Here is a 19,546-nt window from a genome sequence, read left to right as displayed (position 1 = left end):
TTATTGTGATGATTGGAAAAAATTGAAAAAAATCACCTGTGATAAGTGAAAGCATTTTACAAGCAGAGTATTATACAGATATCAATAATTACTGTGGATTGAAATAAAGACTTATGGTTGTTCGGTCAATCATTTGGATCTGACTCTTTGCGACCCCATGGACTGCAGCATTCTGGCTTCCCTGTCCTTCATTATCTCCCAGAGTTTGCTCAAACTCATATCCATTGAGTCAATGATGCCATCCAACCATCTTATCCTCTGTTGCCCCCTTCTCCTCATGCTCTCAAATCTTTCCTAGCATCAGGGTCTTTTCCAGTGAGTTGGCTCTTCCCATCAGGTGGCCAAAGTATTGGAGCTTCAGGTTCATAATCAAGTCTTTGAATGAATATTCAGGATTGATTTCCTTTAGGATTGACCGGTTTGATCTCCTTGTAGTCCAAGGGACTCTCTCAAGAGTCTTCTCCAACGCCACCATTCGAAAGCATCTATACTTCAGTGCTTATCTTTCTTTAGGTCCAACTCTCACATCCATACATGGCTCCTGGAAAAACTATAGCTTTGACTATATGGATCTGTCAGCAAAGTAATGTCTCTGCTTTTTAATAAGCTGTCTAGGTTTTGTCATATCTTTTCTTTCAAGGAGCAAGAGTCTTTTAATTTCATGACTGCAGTACCCGCCCACAGTAATTTTGGAGCCCAAGAAAGTAAATTCTGTCACTGTTTCCATTTTTTCCATCTATTTTCCATGAAGTGATGGGACTGGATGCCTTGATTTTAGTTTCTTGAATGTCGAGTTTTGAGTCAGTTTTTTCACTCTCCTATTCCACCTTTATCAAGAGGCTCCTTATCTACAGCAGGCCTTCCAGGCTTGCCCCAATAAAGGCAATTCCAACCTCCAAAAAAAAAAAAAAAACCTTTTTGGCTCTTTAGTTCCTCTTCCCTTTCTGCCGGTAGGATAGTGTCATCTGCATATCTGAGGTTATTGATATTTCACCTGGCAATCTTGACTGTAGCTTGTGCTTCATTCAGCCTGGCATTTAGCATGATGTACTCAGCATATAAGTTAAATAAGCAGGGTAACAATACACAGCCTTGATGTACTGCTTTCCCGATTGTGAACCAGTCTGTTGTTCCTTGTTTGGTTCTGTTGCTTCTTGATCTGAATACAGGTTTCTCAGGAGACAGGTAAGGTGGTCTGGTATTCCCCATCTCTTTAACAATTTTCCAGTTTGTTGTGATCCAGACGGTCAAAGGCTTTGGTGTAATCAATGAAGCAGAAGTAGATGTTTTTCTGAAATTCCCTTTTTGCTTTATTCAGGAAACTATACTATTTGTATCCCAAGATTTCTTTCTGAAATTTCATGAATTCTCCATTTTCTTGGGTCCCCTATTCCAGGTGTATTGCGGCGAGAAGGACTGTTAACTTAAACCACTGACCCTTAATACCCAGTTTTGTTTTGAGTAGGATTGCTCCGTGGAGAGAGACAGGTACTGCCTTTAAACTTTTTTGCCCACAACGGAAGTACTAGCCTTTTGGCTTCTTTGTGCCCTAAAATAGAATGGCGTCTGAGATTGGCGCATGCTCTTTGACACCCTGACGCGGCGTACAGCGACCTGGGGGCGAGCACGTCAGTCGCCGCCGTTGGTTGACTTCCGGTGATACCGAAGCTGAGTTTCCGCGGGATCCGGCTGGCTGGTGAGGGTACTGGGTCGAGTGCGGTGGGGCGGGAACAGGCAGCCTGGAGCTGTACCTTCGGACGAAGGATGTCCAGGCTGAGGCGGTTTGGTCTAGGCCTGGTGCGGTTTGCTTGACAGAGGTAGGGAAGTGAAGGTGTCTTTCTGGGAGTGGAGACTAGGGCCAGCGTTCCGCGTTGAGGTGAAAAGCGCAGTTAGGACCCCTTTGTGAAATCTTTTTCCAGAAGGGGTCCGCCCCACGGTTGCCTCCGGATTTGCCTTCATTCATACTGTTGGTTTGATTGCAGTTCCAGAGATTGGGCAGAGCCTCTGTTGTAATTGATGTTCCTGAGCTGATCCCTGCACGCTCCTGACTGAATAGTAGCTGTATTTTTTTTTTTTTTTTCATTCCCCCTCCCCACTCCCCTTTTTTTGGACCTCAGTAATTTATCTGAAATATAAGACTTGTCTGAACTAATGCCACTACCCTAATTTTCCCTCAGCATCCCCTTATCAGAGGAATCTTTACTTGTTTATTGAAGTTTACTTATCAAGTTATGGACAAAAGTTGGTTTGGCCTGTGCTGGGGAATCTCCTAGTGTCCTGGAAAATCTGAATGAAAGTGGTTTAAAACTAACCTTATAGTTCAAACTCTTAGAAAGTACTTTATGTTGCTGTCCTCTAGTCCAGGTTTTCACCTGGTGTCTGATAGATGGGCGTTCAGGCCTTACTTGAACATTTTTAGTGATGAAGAACTCACTGTATCAATCACAAGGCAGTGTATTCTATTCTTGGACCTAGCTTGAAAACCTGAGAATAAAGTTTTTTTGGGTAGAAAGGTGCAGTTAGTTTCCATATAATGCTCTTGGTCCAGCCTGCATAGAATATGCACAGAATAGGAAGTTCACACACTCATTCATTCGGGGAACAGTTACTGAGTGTCTGCAGTAGGGCAGATATTGCCGAGTACTAGTAGAACTTCTTGAAAGAATATTTTCCCTCAGAAAGCACATTGTGGGGAGAGTGATGGGAGAGTGACAAGAAGTAATCATAGAAGTGGTAAGTACGAAAAAAAGAGGTTTGCAAATAGTTTCTATAAGAACAAAGAAGATACGTCCACTTTAGGACAGTCTTGCCATTAAAATGTGATAATTTGAAGTGAAGCCAAGAGTCCAGGATTTTCATAGAGAACAGTTAGTTTTTGATTAAAAAAAGTATATTACGGTCTAATTTTGTAGATGCAACTTTTGTTTTCAGTACAGAATTTGTTAGTATAGTTTCACCATTTTACATATCCATACTTTGTTTGTGGATTGTTTCTGTTAATGGAAATACCTGTGTTTGTAAGCAACAATTGCAAACATTTACTGATCTAATAAATTACTATCTAATTTCATAGATGAAACTTTTATTTCATTGTATAGCAAATAAACAGATTCAGGTTAATTCATGCAAGGTCACAAGACTAGAGAGACACCCACTTGGGAAGCAAATACTGGTAGTTTGATTCCACAGTTTACTCTCAGCATCATGCTGTTCTCCCTCCCTGATGGTAATAGTAATAACTGACACTGATTAATTGCTTACAATATAATTCTTATAACAACTCCATAAGTTTAGAAAGATTATTATTTTTTACAGTTGAGGAAACCAAAGTTTGGAGAGGTCACTCAGGCAAGATAACACACTAATCAGTAATAGAGTTAGGATTTGAATTCTGCCTTTCTAACCTGTCTCTCACTTTCCACCTAATGGGGGATTGTGCGTTTGGTGTAATATACAGTGTTCATGATTGAACATGAATAAGTGAAAATATGTTTGAGGAAATGTTATTACCTTTAATTAATAAGAAGGTGATAAGAACTTGCCTTTATCCTTTCAGGATGGAACAAAAGTGGGACTTGGAAAATGTTGCCCTGTAAGAAGAGAAGAACTACATTGACAGAGTCCCCACAGCACCAGGGCAACCAGGAGGAAGATGACTTAGACCTGCAGGCAGCTGGGAAACCAGAATCTGACCTGGGGTCAGTTAAAGACCTGGGGTCAGTGTCCCTGTCCTGGAGTCCAAGTCATGGCAGAGCAGCTGACCTTGAAGTGCAGGCTGCAGGAATTCAGCTTGGTATGGAGGACCCATCTTTGAGCTCTAGGATGCTCACTGAGGACACAAATGTAGCAGTTCTGGAAGCTGTGGATGTGGCCATCTCTCAGGAAATCACCCTAGCTTCCTTGGAGTCTTCCCAGCCTGTAAATACACACATTGGTAAAGGAAAACTCCAGGCCACTAGCTCAAGGAGAGGGAAGAAAATTACACTCAGACCTGGGTCAGTTACTCAAGAAGACAGAGGCGATCATCCTATCGCTAAGGAGCCTTTTTCAGAAGAGCCTAGTGAAGAAGTCAAGGCAGAAGGAGGTAAGACATGGAAGATCTTTGGCTTACATTTACCTTGTTAGTACCAGCTTGCCATTGCCTTTGCACTTGTCATTGCACTCTCTGCAGTGCCTTTACAAAATAGCATTTCTGAAAGGGGATGCTGGTTGGGTTTGGAATTGGAGCTGTGGTGCTTCTAAATGTCAGCACTGAATGGTATGATTATGAATGGGTAGAAACTTTCTTCTCCTCTCCCATTTCCTTGATCATCTTTCATATTCTTTTCTTTCCATTCTCTTACCTTTTCATTATTTCTGGAGGGATGAGCTGTGTATGTCCTTTTGTGATTTGGTGGCTATTTATGGAGTGGACCTTGAGAGACTAATACCTCTGTCATTTGGTTAGGCTCTCCAGAGATGTCGTAGTCCTTAGGACTTGAAGGATGCGTGTGGTTTGATAGAGTGATGGCATGGAGTATCTTAGGCCATGAAGAGCCTGGCAGAGGCAGAAGCAGAAGAGGTGTGAGTGATCACTTGAGTGGTAGATTGGATTGTGAAGGGCTTTTTTTTTTAATTTTAATTTTTGGCTGCACTGGGTCTTTGTTTCTGCGAGCAGGCTTTCTCTTCTTGCAGTGAGAGGGGCTACTCTTCGTTGTAGCGCAAGAACTTCTCATTGCTGTGGCTTCTCTTGTTGCGGAACATGGGCTCCAGGTGAACAGACTTTAGTAGTTGTGCCACGTGGGCTTAGTTACTCTGTGGCATGTGGAATTTTCCTGGACCAAGGATCAAACCCGTGTACCCTGCATTGGCAGGTGGATTCTTAACCAAACGACCACCAGGGAAGTCCCAGAAGGCTTTGCTTTTCATGCTTTGAACTTTTCCTGAAGGTTATAGCCAGTTAGTAAATAAAAGAAGCAGAAGGCATAGTTCTGATCTCAGAAAGCTCTTTTAGTCTAGTTGGGAAGACAAGACACGAGCGCATACTTTGTTTGGAACAGTTTAAGACAATATGTGATTAAGTGCTAGTGTGGTACAAGTAATTAGGATTTTTAAAATTGGAACTTAGTGGATTGATAAGATTTGATAGGTTGGGGTGAAGGAGTGGAAGTAGAATAGCATTTTCTATGAATACATGAAAGTGCTGTGTTTGTGAGGAAGGAAAGCAGGGTTTCAGGTGGAAATGATAGATCCAGATTACGACACACAGCCATGCTGTTATGCCATTGAGACCTTATAAAGCATTGCTGTAGGATGTTGGCAGTAAGGATAGAGAAGAAAGGTATATCTTAGAGATGTTGTTATTTAGTAGCTAAGTTGTGTTCAACTCTTAGCGACCCTATGGACTATAGCCTGTCAGGTTGCTTTGTCCATGGGATTTCCCAGGCAGGAATACTAGAGTGGGTTGCCATTTTCTTCTCCAGGGGATCTTCCTGGCCTAGGGAGCAAATCTGCATCTTTTGCATTGGCAGGGGATTTCTTTACCAGGGAAACACAGAGACATTACAGAGGAGGAATTAATATTTCTCAGAGACTGGTACCATTTAAGATATCTGGGTTGGGGCATGGTGAAGCATGCTTTCCTGGGAAAGGTATTTGAAAGTTTTAATGAGTTTAGCTTTAAATATGTGAAGTGTGAGGTGACTTTGGGGCCATCATGGAAAAATGGAAAACTGAGATTAAAGTTTGGTAAGAGGTATGATTAGAAAAGTTTTAATTGTTCTTCTTCATAGAAAGGAACATGGAAGAAGATGACAGAGAAGGGAAATCTGGAGAAGTATCAGTAGTGAAAGTCAAGGAGGGTAGAGAGTTTTAAAAACAGATACTTCATTTAAAATTTAGTGACAAAAGAGATATAATGATGCATGAGAAAATACTACATTAAAAAAAAAATTTATAAACCCGAGTCTGCTGCATTGGCAGGCCAATTCTTTACCGTGCAGCCACCAGGGAAGTCTAAAAAAATACCTTATATGAGGGTTGATGATTTTTAAGAGTAGATTTAGGAGTTTTGGGAAAAGGAAATTGAATGATGACATTAATGAGGGAAGGATGAAAGCCCAGGTGATAATTTGTGCAGTGGAGTGGAATTGGAAATAGCTTCTGCTGCTCAGTTGCTTCAGTTGTGTCCGACTCTGTGCGACCCCATAGACGGCAGCCCACCAGGCTTCCCCGTCCCTGGGATTCTCCAGGCAAGAACACTGGAATGGGTTGCCATTTCCTTCTCCATGGAAATAGCTAGAGGGCAGCAAAACTATTGAACTTTTTCCTTGGCTTGGTTGTGTTTGTGACCTGAAGACAGGAAGAAATGGAGGAAGATGCGAGATTAAAGTGCTAGAGAAGGAATGTAAAATTAAGCAGGAGTTTAAAGTCTCTGACCTGTTGAAGAGTGGAGTTTTTATTTTTTAGTATAACATGGCCAACCGCTGAGTACTCCCGACCCAGAATTGACAGTTGTTAAGATTTTGTTGCATTTTCTTTTAATATTTATTTATTTATTTGGCTGTGTTGGGTCTTGGTTGTGGCATGTGGGATATTTTTTACATTATGCAGGATATTTCATTGCAGTGCATGGACTCTGCAACTTTGTCGTGAGGTCTCAGTAGTTGTGGCACGCAGGCTCAGTTGCTCTGTGGCCGGTGGGAATCTTAGTTCCCCTACGAGGGATCAAGCCTGCATCTCCTGCATTGCAAGGCAGATTCTTAACCACTGGACCCACTAGGGAAATCTCTAGAGTTGTCTTTAATGGTAAGTTTATAAATGTTGAAGTATAGGTAAAGTAAACATTTTTTAGAGTTTATCTGTAATACTGTTAATAATACTCCTCATTAAGCTGGGTCGGAATTCCCTAGTAGCTCAAGTGGTAAAGAATCTGCCTGCAGTGCGGGAGACCTGGGTTCAATCCCTGGATTGGGAACATCCTTGGAGAAGGGCGTGTCTACCCACTCCAGTATTCTTGCCTGGAGAATTCCATGGACAGAGGAGCTTGGAGGGCTCAGTCCATGGGGTCGCAAAGAGTTAGATACGACTGAGTGACTTTTACTACCACTACTACTACATTAAGCTGGGTAAATGAAAGTTGATTCTCCCACCTTATAATATATCAATTAGCCGTATATACAAGTAATACCAATAAAAGAAGTACGTTATGACTCCTTTCTCCCCCCAAGTAATTTTTTTTTTGCCAAATAGACCTGTCACATGAAAAGCAGGAAGGAAAAAGGAATATTGTAAATTCGTATATGTATGTGCATTTTGGAAAATACTGGAAAATTGAAAGAAAATAATCACCCATAATTTTACTACTCAAAGTAATTACTGTTATAATTTAGTGCATATTCTTTTTGTTGTTTTGCTTAATTTAACATTTTGGTTTTTTAATTATCAAAATGTGGGGAAAAAAGCAGAAAAACATCTAGGTTATTTGGAAGTATCAGCACTGTGTTACAATTGATATATACTGTAAAATTGTTTCTAGACTGCAAGTGCTAGTGATTAAACCTTTCTCAGTAATGGTTTTTACCATTAATTCTCATAGAATTTTAATTGTTCTTTTAAAATTGATTTAATTTTTCCTTTAAGTCTTTTTCCCCCTTTCTTTGCCTTCTAAAAATGATTAACTTAGGCAGATTTCAACTTATAATTGGTTGGTTTTTACAGTTTTCAGCTAATTATTTTCATATTAATTTGAAGTTGTTAGGCTGGCAGTAAATGAGCTACAGCCATGCTCTCTAGTAAGGCTTTTCCTTCTCTGTCTCTTACCCTTCTTGACTTCTCTTTCTAAGGTCTTTGGTATCTAGCACATTGAGAGAGGAAAGGAAGAGTGGGATCCTGAGGAGTTCTGTGAGAAGGGAGTTAAATTGAGAAGCACTGTGATGGGATCAGGGAGAAAAGTATTGCAGAGAAAAGGAACTTTTTCTCTATGTAGAGTATGGTGTAGCTGATTGGAATCGTTCCACATGTTTGAGGTGGAAAAAGTATTATTGGAAGCTCTATCTACCAAACTGAACTTTTGTATTTTGGTTAGATGTAAAGGTTCTGGTATGTTTGTTTTAAAAAATCATTTGTGTCAGTTCAATTTTTAAATGTTAGACATTGATTCTAAAAATTCTTAAAGATTGTTGATTAATGAGAAAGCTCTGCTGTGTGATTGAAGTTCCTCCCTCTTATAAGACATTTGCCTGAGAGGAACTTTTGATTTGTTGGATTTAGGATTCAACTCCTTGTGGTACAGTCCCTGTTAAAGCCACAGTTTTTAACCTTTTTGACACTGTGAAGTAATCACAGACTCCAGAAGTAAAGGAAATAAGATTAACAGTAAAAAGATTTATGGATTGAGTCATGCTTTAGTTGAAAGTAAAGGCTTTTTTTTTTTCTTTGTTGGAGGGAAGTGTCCTCCCATTTAAAATCTTGTTTATGTCAGTTGAAGCTGCCAATATTGATGGGGTAGCAGTCAACAAGTACTATCTATTTTGAATGGAGTTCAGTATTAATAACAAATAACTTGATCTTTTTTTGACAAAAAATATTTTTTTGGCTGTGTAATACACAAACATCGCAAAAAGTTCCTAAATGCAGAAAGTACGCAGGGAAAAGTTAGGCACCCTTTCACTTTGTCCTCTTATTTTCCAAGTTACCTTCTCAGAAGCGATCACTGTTCAGCAGTGCCTTGTGTATATTCTACAGATCTGTGCACACACAGTCCTGTATATATTCTTTTCCCCATGAATCCAGATTTTAATGTTTGCTTTTGATATTGCATGCGTGTTTCTTTGTCTTTTTAATGTCCCTCATGAAAAAGGGGAAGAAAGGTAGCACTTACTAAGAGTTGATTTGAGGAGGGAATTCTGACTGTTCAGTTAGAACTCCGTGCTCTTGCTGCCAGGCACCTGAGTTCCATTGCTCATTGGGGAACAAAGATCCCACAAGCTGTGAGGCTTGACCAAAGAGAGCTGAGGTGAGGGAAGGAAAAAGTTGTGTAATGAACTTTGTGGCCATGTGTTTACAGTGTTATGGTGATTTTTACTCTAATGCTCTGTAAGATTGATTTACAGAGTCATAAAGTTTAGGACATTTTATATATATATATATATCATTTATGGAGAAGGCGATGGCACCCACTCCAGTACTCTTGCCTGGCAAATCCCATGGACGGAGGAGCCTGGTAGGCTGCAGTCCATGGGGTCGCTAAGAGTCGGACACGACTAAGCGACTTCACTTTCACTTTTCACTTTCATGCATTGGAGAAGGAAATGGCAACCCACTCCAGTGTTCTTGCCTGGAGAATCCCAGGGACGGGGAAGCCTGGTGGGCTGCTGTCCCTGGGGTCGCACAGAATCGGACACAACTGAAGCGACTTAGCAGCAGCAGCAGCAGCATGTCATTTATAGATGATATATAATCACTGATATATATTAGATATGTATAGTTGATTCATGTATCATTTATAGTTGATTAAATGTGGTATTAATGATCATCTATATAAAATGTCCCTTTGTCATCAGGAGCACAGCTCCCTGTCCTACAATTATGCATATGATTTTTTCATGGGGAAAAAATGCATAGCTCAAAAAATATATTAGAACTAGAAAGATCTTAGCAATTACTTAGTTCAGTTCCCTGACATTAAGGATGAGTAAATAGCATCTGAGCTTTGATTTCAGTATTTTTCTTAGGACACTGTCTTTAAGAGAGAGGAATGCCTATATAGTGAATGCATCATTATTGAAGTAATCTAACTTAAAAGGACTTTGTAACAAGATGCTCATTTCTACGACAGAGTATAATTGAGAATGGTCAAAGTGTTGAGCAGTATTTGTGATTCTTTCAGGAAAATCTCAAATGCATTCTGGAGGGGAGATGCCTTCTTTGCCATCAGACAGCCACTCTGCAAAACCTGCCGCCCCACCTAGGAAATCATCCCAGCCAGATGTCTGTGCCTCTCCTCAAGAAAAGCCACTCAGGACTCTAGCTCACCAAGCTGAGGAAGAGACAGAGGATGGTGGACTCTTTATTCCAATGGGTAGGCTTTCTTTTCTTCTCATTAAAAAGCCCTTCTCTTTATTGAACTATAATAGGCAGAAAACTGCAAATATTCCATGATATCCAAGTTCACTGAATTTTCAAAGGTTGAATACACCCATGTAACCAGCAACCAGATCAAGAAATAGAGTATTACCAGTACCCAGAAGTTCTTCCTTTCAGTTACCACTGACACCTTACCCATCCAGATAAGGATGGGTAACCTTATCTTGACTTCAAGCAGCATAGATTAGTTCCCTGTTTTGTACAGTATATGAATGGAATCATGAATGTATGTTTTTTGACTGCCTTTTCCCTCAGCATTATGTGTAAATGAGATTGGTCCACATTGTTGCATGTGCTTGCATTTTCATTGCTGTATAGTATTCCATTGTTAGAATATTCTGCATTTTCTTTATTCATTCAACTCTTTGCAGTTTTCTTTCTTTCTCTCTGTATGGTTGCACTAGGTCTTCGCTGGTGTTCAGGCTTTCTCTGGTTTTGGTCAGAAGGGGCTGCTCTTTGTTGTGGGCTTCTCACTGTGGTGGCTTCTCTTGTGGCGGAGCACAGGCTCTAGGTGTGTGGGCTTAGTTGCTCCACCGCACGTGGAATCTTTCCAGACCCGGGATCCAACCTGTGTCCCCAGCATTGGCAAGTGGATTCCTATCCACTGTACCACCAGGGAAGCCCCCTATTCATTCAGCTCTTAATGAGCATTTGAATAGTTTCAAGTTGTAGGCTACTCTGATTGGTGCTGCCGTGAACATTGTATTAGAAATCTTTTGGTGAACATTGGTGCCTAATATTTGTTGGGTGGAACTGCTAGGTCATAGGATTAGACCTCCTTCAAGTTTTTTTGAAATATATTTTTATTGTGAAATATAACATATACAGACAAATGAGTAAAGACTTCTTTATTTAGCTTAACAGTTTTAAACTGAACACTTCTCATTTCTTTTTCTTGTTAAAAATAATAGACCTCCATTGCTGTGTAAGTTAGAAGTTGTAATAGTGGATATCCATGTCTTGTTTCTGAACTTGGGCAAAGGTGTTCAGTATTCCTGTTTATGTGTAATGATAGTGATAAGCTTTTTATGGATATATTATTGTATCAGTTATAGAAAAATTTTCCTGGTTTTCTGAGCATTTTATCCCATGTTGAATTGTGTTAAATGCTCCTTAAAAATCTCTATTAAGATGATCATATGGTTTTTCTCCTTTATTCTGTTTTTTATTTTTGTTGTTGTTTTTGTAGCTGGTCTGTGCAGCATGCAGAATCTTATTTCCCTGACCAGGAATCAGACTTGTTCTCCCTGCAGTGGAAGTGCAGAGTCTTAACCACTGGACTGCAGGGAATTCCCTCCCTTATTCTGTTAATGTGGAGAGTTACATAGATTCTTTTTAAATGTTTATTGAGGTTTATTGAGATGTAATTTTCTTTTTTTAACTAAAAATTTATTTTTAATTTTTAAAATTTTTGGCTGTGCTGGGTCTTCTTTGCTGCTCTCGGGCTTTCTTTTTGTTGAGGCATGAGGGCTTCTTATCGTGGTGGCTTCTCTTTTGTTGTGGAGCACAGACTCTAGGCACTTGAGCTTCTGTAGTTGTGGGCGGCAGGCTCTAGAGCATGGGCTCAGTAGTTGTGGTACAAAGGCTTAGTTGCTTCATGGTATGTGGAATCTTCCCAGACTAGGGATTGAACCCAGGTCCCCTGCACTGACAGGTGGATTCTTAACCACTGGACCGCTAGGGAAGTCTGAAATAGGATTTTTAATACAATAACATTTTTTAAGTGAGTTTTGAGAAACGTATATATTTGTGTAACTACCACTACAGTCGGGGCTTCCCTGGTGGCTCAGAGGTTAAAGCATCTGCCTGCAGTGCAGGAGACCTGGGTTCCATCCCTGGGTTGGGAAGCTCCCCTGGAGAAGAACATGGCAACCCACTCCAGTATTCTTGCCTGGAGAACCCCGTGGAGAGAGAAGCCTAGTAGGCTACAGTCCACGGGGTCGCAAAGAGTTGGACACGACTGACCGACTACACTTTCACTTTCACCACTACAGTCAATATATGGAACATTTCTCTCATTCCAAAAGTTCCTTCATTCCCCTTTGCAGTCCTTTGGGAACCACTGATCCCAATTTTTTTCGTATAATCTTGTGTTTTCTACAATATTATACATTGGAGAAGGAAATGGCAATCCACTCCAGTATTCTTACCTGGAAAATCCTGTAGAGAGATGAGCCTGGTGGGCTACAGTCTGTGGGGTCACAAAGAGTTGACATGACTGAAGTGACTTAGCATGCACAATGTTATGTATAGATGTTATACAGTGTGTATGGAACCTTTTGCATCTGGTATCTTTTTGAATTTTTATTGAAGTATAGTTGATTTATAGTATTGTGTGCATCTGATACCTTTCACTTCTTGTAATGCTTTTGAGATTAATTCATGTTCTTCATTGCTGAGTAGTATTCTGTTGCATAGATGTACCACAGTTTATCTGTTCACCAGTTGATGGACATTTCAGTTCTTTCTCATTTTTACCTGTTACGATTAAAGCTACTATAAACCTTCACATACAGTTCTTTGATAGAAATAAGTTTTTGTTTTTCTTGGGGAAATGACTGTGAGTGGCTTTGCTGGGTCCTATAGTAAGTGTATGTTTAATTTTATATGAACATGATAAATTGTTTTCCAGAGTAGCTGTACCATTTTACATTCCCAACAGGAATATATGAGATTTACAGTTGGTCCACATCCTTGTGAGCAGTTAACAGACTTTGTAATTCTCTCTGTTCTACTGGGTGTGTTTCCTTATGGTTTAACTTGCATTTTCCCAATGAATAATGATATAAAGTATATTTTCATGTATTTATTGGCCATTTGTAGATATTTTTTGGTGAAATGTTTGTTCATTATTCTGTTGTTTGCCAATATTCCATTTGTAATTACTACATATTTTGCACAAGATACTTTGAAACTATGTATATATTCTTATTTCTCCTCAAATTTAACCCCCTCTAGTTTTAGCCTCTATTGCTTGATCACCTGCAGCAGTTACTGTGTTGTTCTAAAGGTGCTTTTTATTTCTTTTACATTTAATAATTGGAATTTTTTTGTAAAGAAGAACAGTCTCTTCTCCCTCATTTATTTATTCAGTTTTTATATGAGTGGGGACTCATGGATATTTGTTTCATTGTTTGAATTACAGTGCCATTTATCATTATTTATTTTGCCTGAATTGTTAAGAGTGTTAGCCTTGGGGAGCTACTTTGGGTTTTATTCTTATGGCTTATGCTTTCATATCATGTCAAGGAACATTTGCCTAATCCAAGGCTACAAAGGCTTCTTTCCTGTTTTCTTCTACAAGTTTCAGTTTTACACATTACACTTAGGTGTATATGCTCCATTTTGAGTTAATTTTTATATAATGTGTGAGGTATATTTGAGATTCTTTCTTTGCTTATGGATGTACAGTTGTTTCAGCCCTATTTGTTGAAAAGATTTCTTTCCCCATTAAATTACTTCTGCATCTATGTGAAAAAGTCATTTGGCAATTTTGTGTGGGTCTTTCCTGGACTCTCTGTTCTATTCTGTTAATCTATGTATTAATATTTAAGCTTTCACCAGTATCACACAGTCTTGAAATCAGGTAGTCATGAGTCTTCCAACTTTTTTTTTTTAATACTTTAAGCTATGCTAGGTACTTTGCATTTCCATATAAATTTTAGAATTGACTTATCATTTTCTTCAAAAATATTTTCTAGGCTATTGATTGATAATGAATCTATGAATCCATTTGGGAAAATGGCCATTTTTTTGGCCATACTGTGGGTCATGCAGGATCTTAGTTCCCCGACCAGGGATTGAACCTGTGCCCTCTGCATTGGGAGCACAGAGTCTTAATCACTGGACCGCCAGGAAGTGCTAGGAAAGTTGCCATCCTAACAATACTGAGTGGACTAATCCGTGAGTAAGGTATCGCTGTGGTGAGAATGGGCACCTTTTCTTTTGTTCCTGACCTCTTACAGGAAATGCACTCCATTTTCACCACTGAGCTGGAGGACATTGATCTATAGCTATTGTTTATCAGACTGAGGAAGTTCTCCGCTATTCCTGGTTGTGGAGAGTTTTTATCATGACTCGATGTTGGATTTTGTGAAAAGTTTTTTCTACATCTCTTGAGATTATCTTTTGTTTTAGTCTGTTGATATGAATTATCTTGATTGATTTTCAAATTTCAAAGCATTTTTACATGGCAGGGAGAAATCAACTCTTGATCATGATATAGGTGTTTTTTGTTTTTTTTTTTTAATTGCAGGATTTGATTTGCTAGTATTTTGTTAAGGATTTATGGGTCTGGTCTGTAGTTTTCTTGTAATGTCTTTGGTTTGGGGATTCGGGTAATGCTGACCTCATACAATGAATTGGAAAGTGTTCTTTCCTCTTGTGTGTTTTTTTTTGTTTTTTGTTTGTTTGTTTTTTGAAGACTTTGTGAATTGGTTTTATTTCTTCTTTAAATGTTTTATTGAATGCACCAATGAAGCCGTCTGGGCCAGGAGTTTTCTTTGTAGGATGTTTTTAACTATGAATTCAATTTCTTTAACAGATAAAGGGCTATTTAATTATAGCCCTTTGTTCTGAATGAGCTTTGACAATTGATGTCTTTCAAGGTATTTGTTCCATCTAAGTTGTTGAATTTATTGGTATAAAGTTTTTCATAATATTTCTTGGTCATCTTTATTTCGTTTCAGATTTCTTTCTTTCCTTTCTGGCAGTGCTGGGTCTTCGTTGCTGCTTTCGAATTTTCTGTAGTTGCAGTGAGCAGGGGCCACTCTACTTGTGGTGCTTGGGCTTCTCCTTGCAGTGGCTTCTCTTGTTGCAGACCCTGGGCTCTGGGCAGGCGCATGGACTTCAGTCGTTGCCGCACGTGGGCTCAGTTGTTGCGGCTCACAGACTCCAGAGCAAGGCTCAGTCGTCATGGCTCGTGGGCTCGTTGCCGAGGCTTGTGGGATCTTCCTGGACCAGGGATCAAATTTGTGTCCCCTGCATTGGCAGGCACATGCTTAACCACTTTTGTCATCTTTTTAATGTCTTCAGGATCTATAGTGATATCTGTTCTTTTATTCCTGATGCTGTTAATTTATACCTTTCTCTTAATCACTCTAGCTAGAACTTCTTCAAAGAACAAGGTTTTGGTTTCATTAATTTGTCTACTTTTCTGTTTTCTATTTCACTGGTTTTTGCTGTTGTCTACTATTTTATTCTGTTTCCTTGTTTTGGGTTTAATTTGTTCTTTTCTTTTTCTAGTTTCTTAAAGTGGTAGCTTAGGTCACTGATTTGGAACTTTTCTAATACTACTACAGGATGTATCAGTTTTCCTTTCAAACAACAGAAATTTATTTTCTCACACTTCTGGAGCCTGGGAAGTCCAGTATTAGGTGCTGGTAAATTCAGTTTTCACCAGAACTTTCTTCTTATAGACAGCTGCCTTCTTGTTACAACTTCACACGACCTTTTCCTTGGTGCATGTGTGTGAGAGAGGGAGTGAGCTTTCTGATATCACTTCTTATAAGGACACTCATCCTGTGGGACCAGAGATTCACCTTCTGGACTCATTTAACTTTAATTACTTCCTTAGAAGACCCATTTCCAAATATAGCCATACTGGGGGTAAGGCTTTCAGAGTATGAATTTTGGGGGGACACACACATTCGAATTTTCTGTACGGGATTGCAGTTCTGTACAGGATTAGAGACAGGGAAGCCTGGCGTGCTGTAGTCCATGAGCTCACAAAGAGTTGGACATGACTGAGCGACTGAACTGAACTGAACTGGAGTCCTGTTCTGTGTTGTTTTAGAACCTGGTTTTTTAAATGTAGTTTTTATAGTTATAGAGTACCATAAGGCTTACAATAGTAAAACAAAAATCCACTGGAACTTTTTAGAAATGTGTTCTTTCATTTCCAAATATTTGAAGACTTCCCAGTTATTTTTTTGTTACTGATTTCTAATTTAATTCCCTTGAGTTCATGTCACACTTTGTATGATTTCAGTACTTTTATATTTATTGAGGTTAATTTTGTGGCCCCAATATAATCTTTATTGGTAGCTCTTCCCTGTGTATTTGAGAAGAATATGTTTTCTTTTGTTTTGAGATACACTGTTTTATAAATGTCAGTTAGGTCAAGTTGATTGATAGCATTGTTAGGTCTTCTCTATTTTTACTGATTTTCTTTTGGTCTCTTCTGACAGTTATTGAGAAAGGCATATTGAAGTCTCCAACTTTAATTGTATATTTGTCTATATTTCCTTTCAGCTTTGTCAGTTTTAGCTCTACATGTTTTATTTATTTATATTAATTTTTTTTCTTATTTAACATGTTTTGGCCACACCACATGGCATTTAGTTCCTGTACCCGCTGCTCTGGAAGTGCAGTCTTATCCACTGGACCACCAGGGAAGTTCCTAGCTCTCATGGTTTATTTTTTTTAATTAATTAATTTATTTTAATTGGAGGATAATTACTTCACAGTATTGTGATGGCTGTTGCCATACACCAACCAACATGAATCAGTCACAGTTTACATGTGTCCCCCATTCTGAAACCCTGCCTCTTCTCCCTCCCCACCCCATCCCTCTGGGTTGTTTCAGAGCATTGGCTTTGGGTGCCCTGCTTTGTGCATTGAACTTGCACTGGTCATCTGTTTTACATATGGTAATATACATGTTTCAATGCTATTCTCTCAAATTATGCCAACCTTACCTTCTCCCACAGAGTCCAGAAGTCTGTTCTTTGTATCTGTGTCTCCTTTGCTGCCCTGCATGTAGGATCGTACTGTTTTTCTAAATTCCATATATGTTTTAATATACAGTATTTGTCTTTCTCTTTCTGATTTACTTCATTCACTCTATATAATAGGCTCCAGTTTCATCCACCTCATTAGGACTGACTCAAATGCATCCCTTTTTATAGCTGAGTAATATTCCACTGTGTATATGTACAAGAGCTTCCTTCTCCATTCATCTGCCAGTGGACATCTAGGCTGCTTCCACGCCAGTAACTATTGTAAATGATACTGCAGTGAACATTGGGGTACATGTGTCTTTTTCAGTTCTGGTTTCCTCTGGGTGTATGCCCAGCAGTGGGATTGCTGGTCCTATGGCAGTTCTGTTTCCAGTTTTTTAAGGAATCTGCCCCTGGGCGGGTGGACATGCCAGGGACCCTAGTGGGGAAGGGGCGGGGGTCGCCCCTTTATTCTTCCATGCCCCCGCTGTGGCTCACTGCAAGCTCATGCGCCGAGTGTGGGTGGTCAGCTGTCCTTGCCATGGGTGGGACAGGTCCCGTGGGCCCTTGGTGATCACCTTCCTTACCCCTTCCTCACCTTATGGGTTTCTGCTGCCACCACATGGGGTGTGTTGCTCCACTCCCCGCGCCCTGCAGGCCTGGCTCCTTGTGTTCCCGTAGGGCTTCCCTGATAGCTCAGTTGGTAAAGAACCTGCCTTCACTGCACCCTGGTTGGATTCCTGGTTTGCAAAGATCCACTGGAGAAGGGATAGTATACCCACATCAGTTTTCTTGAACTTCCTTTGTGGCTCATTTGGTAAAGGATCTGCCTGCAATGTGGGAGACCTGGGTTCAATCGCTGGGTTGGGAAGATCCTCTGGAGAAGGGGAAGGCCACCCACTCCAGTATTCTGGCCTGGAGAATTTCATGGGGTCACAGAGAGTCAGACATAACCGAGTGACTTTAACTTTCACTTTCCACACTACAGAGATGTAGTGGTTGTACCAGTTTGCATTCTCACCAACAGTGTAAGATTCCCTTTCTCCACACCCTCTCCAGCATTTATTGTTTTTAGACTTTTTGAAGATGGCCATTCTGACTGTGGCTCAGATCATGAACTCTTTTTTGCCAAATTCACACTTAAATTGAAGAAAAGTGGGGAAAACCACTAGACCATTCAGGTATGACCTGAATCAAAGCCCTTATGATTATACAATGGAAGTGAGAAATAGTTTTAAAAGCATCTGAATGCAGAGTTCCAAAGAATAGCAAGGAGAGATAAGAAGGCCTTCTTCAGCGATCAGTGCAAAGAAATAGAGGAAAACAACAGAATGGGAAAGACTAGAGATCTCTTCAAGAAAATTAGAGATACCAAGGGAACATTTCATGCAAAGATGGGCTCAATAAAGGACAGAAATGGTATGGACCTAACAGAAGCAGAAGATATTAAGAAGAGGTGGCAAGAATACACAGAAGAACTGAACAAAAAAGATCTTTACGGCCCAGATAATCACGATGGTGTGATCACTGACCTAGAGCTAGATATCCTGGAATGTGCAGTCAAGTGGGCCTTAGGAAACATCACTACGAACAAAGCTAGTGGAGGTGATGGAATTCCAGTTGAGCTATTTCAAATCCTAAAAGATGATGCTGGGAAAGTGCTTCAGTCAATATGCCAGCAAATTTGGAAAACTTAGCAGTGGCCACAGGATTGGAAAAGGTCAGTTTTCATTCCAATCCCAAAGAAAGGCAATGCCAAAAAATGCTCAAATGACTGCACAATTGCACTCATCTCACACCACTAGTCAAGTAATGCTTAAAATTCTCCAAGCCAGGCTTCAGCAATACGTGAACCATGAACTTCCAGATGTTCAAGCTAGTTTTAGAAAAGGCAGAGGAACCAGAAGTCAAATTGCCAACATCCGCTGGATCATTGAGAAAGCAAGAAAGTTCCAGAAAGACATCTATTTCTGCTTTATTGACTATGCCAAAGCCTTTGACTGTGTGGATCACAATAAACTGTGGAAAATTCTGAAAGAGTTTGGTCTGGTATGGGAATACCAGACCACCTGACCTGCCTCTTGAGAAACCTGTATGTAGGTCAAGAAGCAACAGTTAGAACTGGACATGGAACAACAAAATGGTTCCAAATAGGGAAAGGAGTACGTCAAGGCTGTATATTGTCACCCTGCTTATTTAACTTATATACAGAGGACATCATGAGAAATGCTGGGCTGGAAGAAGCACAAGCTGAAATCAAGATTGCCCAGAGAAATATCAATAACCTCAGATATGTAGATGACACCACCCTTATGGCAGAAAGTGAAGAAGAGCTAAAGAGCCTCTTGATGAAAGTGAAAGAGGAGACTGAAAAAGTTGGCTTAAAGTTCGTCATTTAGAAAACTAAGATCATGGCATCCGGTCCCATCACTTGACGGCAAATAGGTAGGGAAACAGTGGAAACAGTGGCAAACTTTATTTTTTCGGGCTCCAAAATCACTGCAGATGGTGACTGCAGCCTTGAAATTAAAAGACGCTTACTCCTTGAAAGGAAAGTTATGACCAACCTAGACAGCATATTAAAAAGCAGAGACATTACTTGGTCAACAAAGGTCCATCTAGTCAAGGCTATGGTTTTCCCAGTAGTCATGTATGGTTGTGAGAGTTGGACTCCAAAGAAAGCTGAGCACCGAAGATTTGAT

At 39.9% G+C, this 19,546-nt stretch overlaps 1 protein-coding gene across 7 annotated transcripts in view; it reads left to right on the top strand.

Moving 5' to 3' along the window:
- Positions 1-19,546, top strand: part of GON4L (gon-4 like) — an 88,587-nt gene that overhangs the window by 1,175 nt on the left and 67,866 nt on the right. For 4 of the 7 annotated variants that reach the window (XM_070367325.1, XM_070367321.1, XM_070367326.1 and 1 more), the window contains 2 exons: positions 3,557-4,084; positions 9,869-10,060. In XM_070367325.1, the coding sequence (XP_070223426.1) occupies positions 3,583-4,084; positions 9,869-10,060 (694 nt within the window). In that variant the 5' untranslated portion in view covers positions 3,557-3,582. Of the gene's footprint in view, positions 1-1,589; positions 2,734-3,556; positions 4,085-9,868; positions 10,061-19,546 lie in introns of those variants that run through there. The other 3 variants (XM_070367324.1, XM_070367323.1, XM_070367322.1) reach the window with 3 other exon arrangements.

The sequence above is a fragment of the Bos mutus genome, chromosome 3, assembly GCF_027580195.1.
Source record: "Bos mutus isolate GX-2022 chromosome 3, NWIPB_WYAK_1.1, whole genome shotgun sequence".
Lineage (NCBI taxonomy): Eukaryota > Metazoa > Chordata > Mammalia > Artiodactyla > Bovidae > Bos > Bos mutus.
Note: the sequence above shows the minus strand (reverse complement) of the source record. Positions and strands in the feature narration are given on the sequence as shown.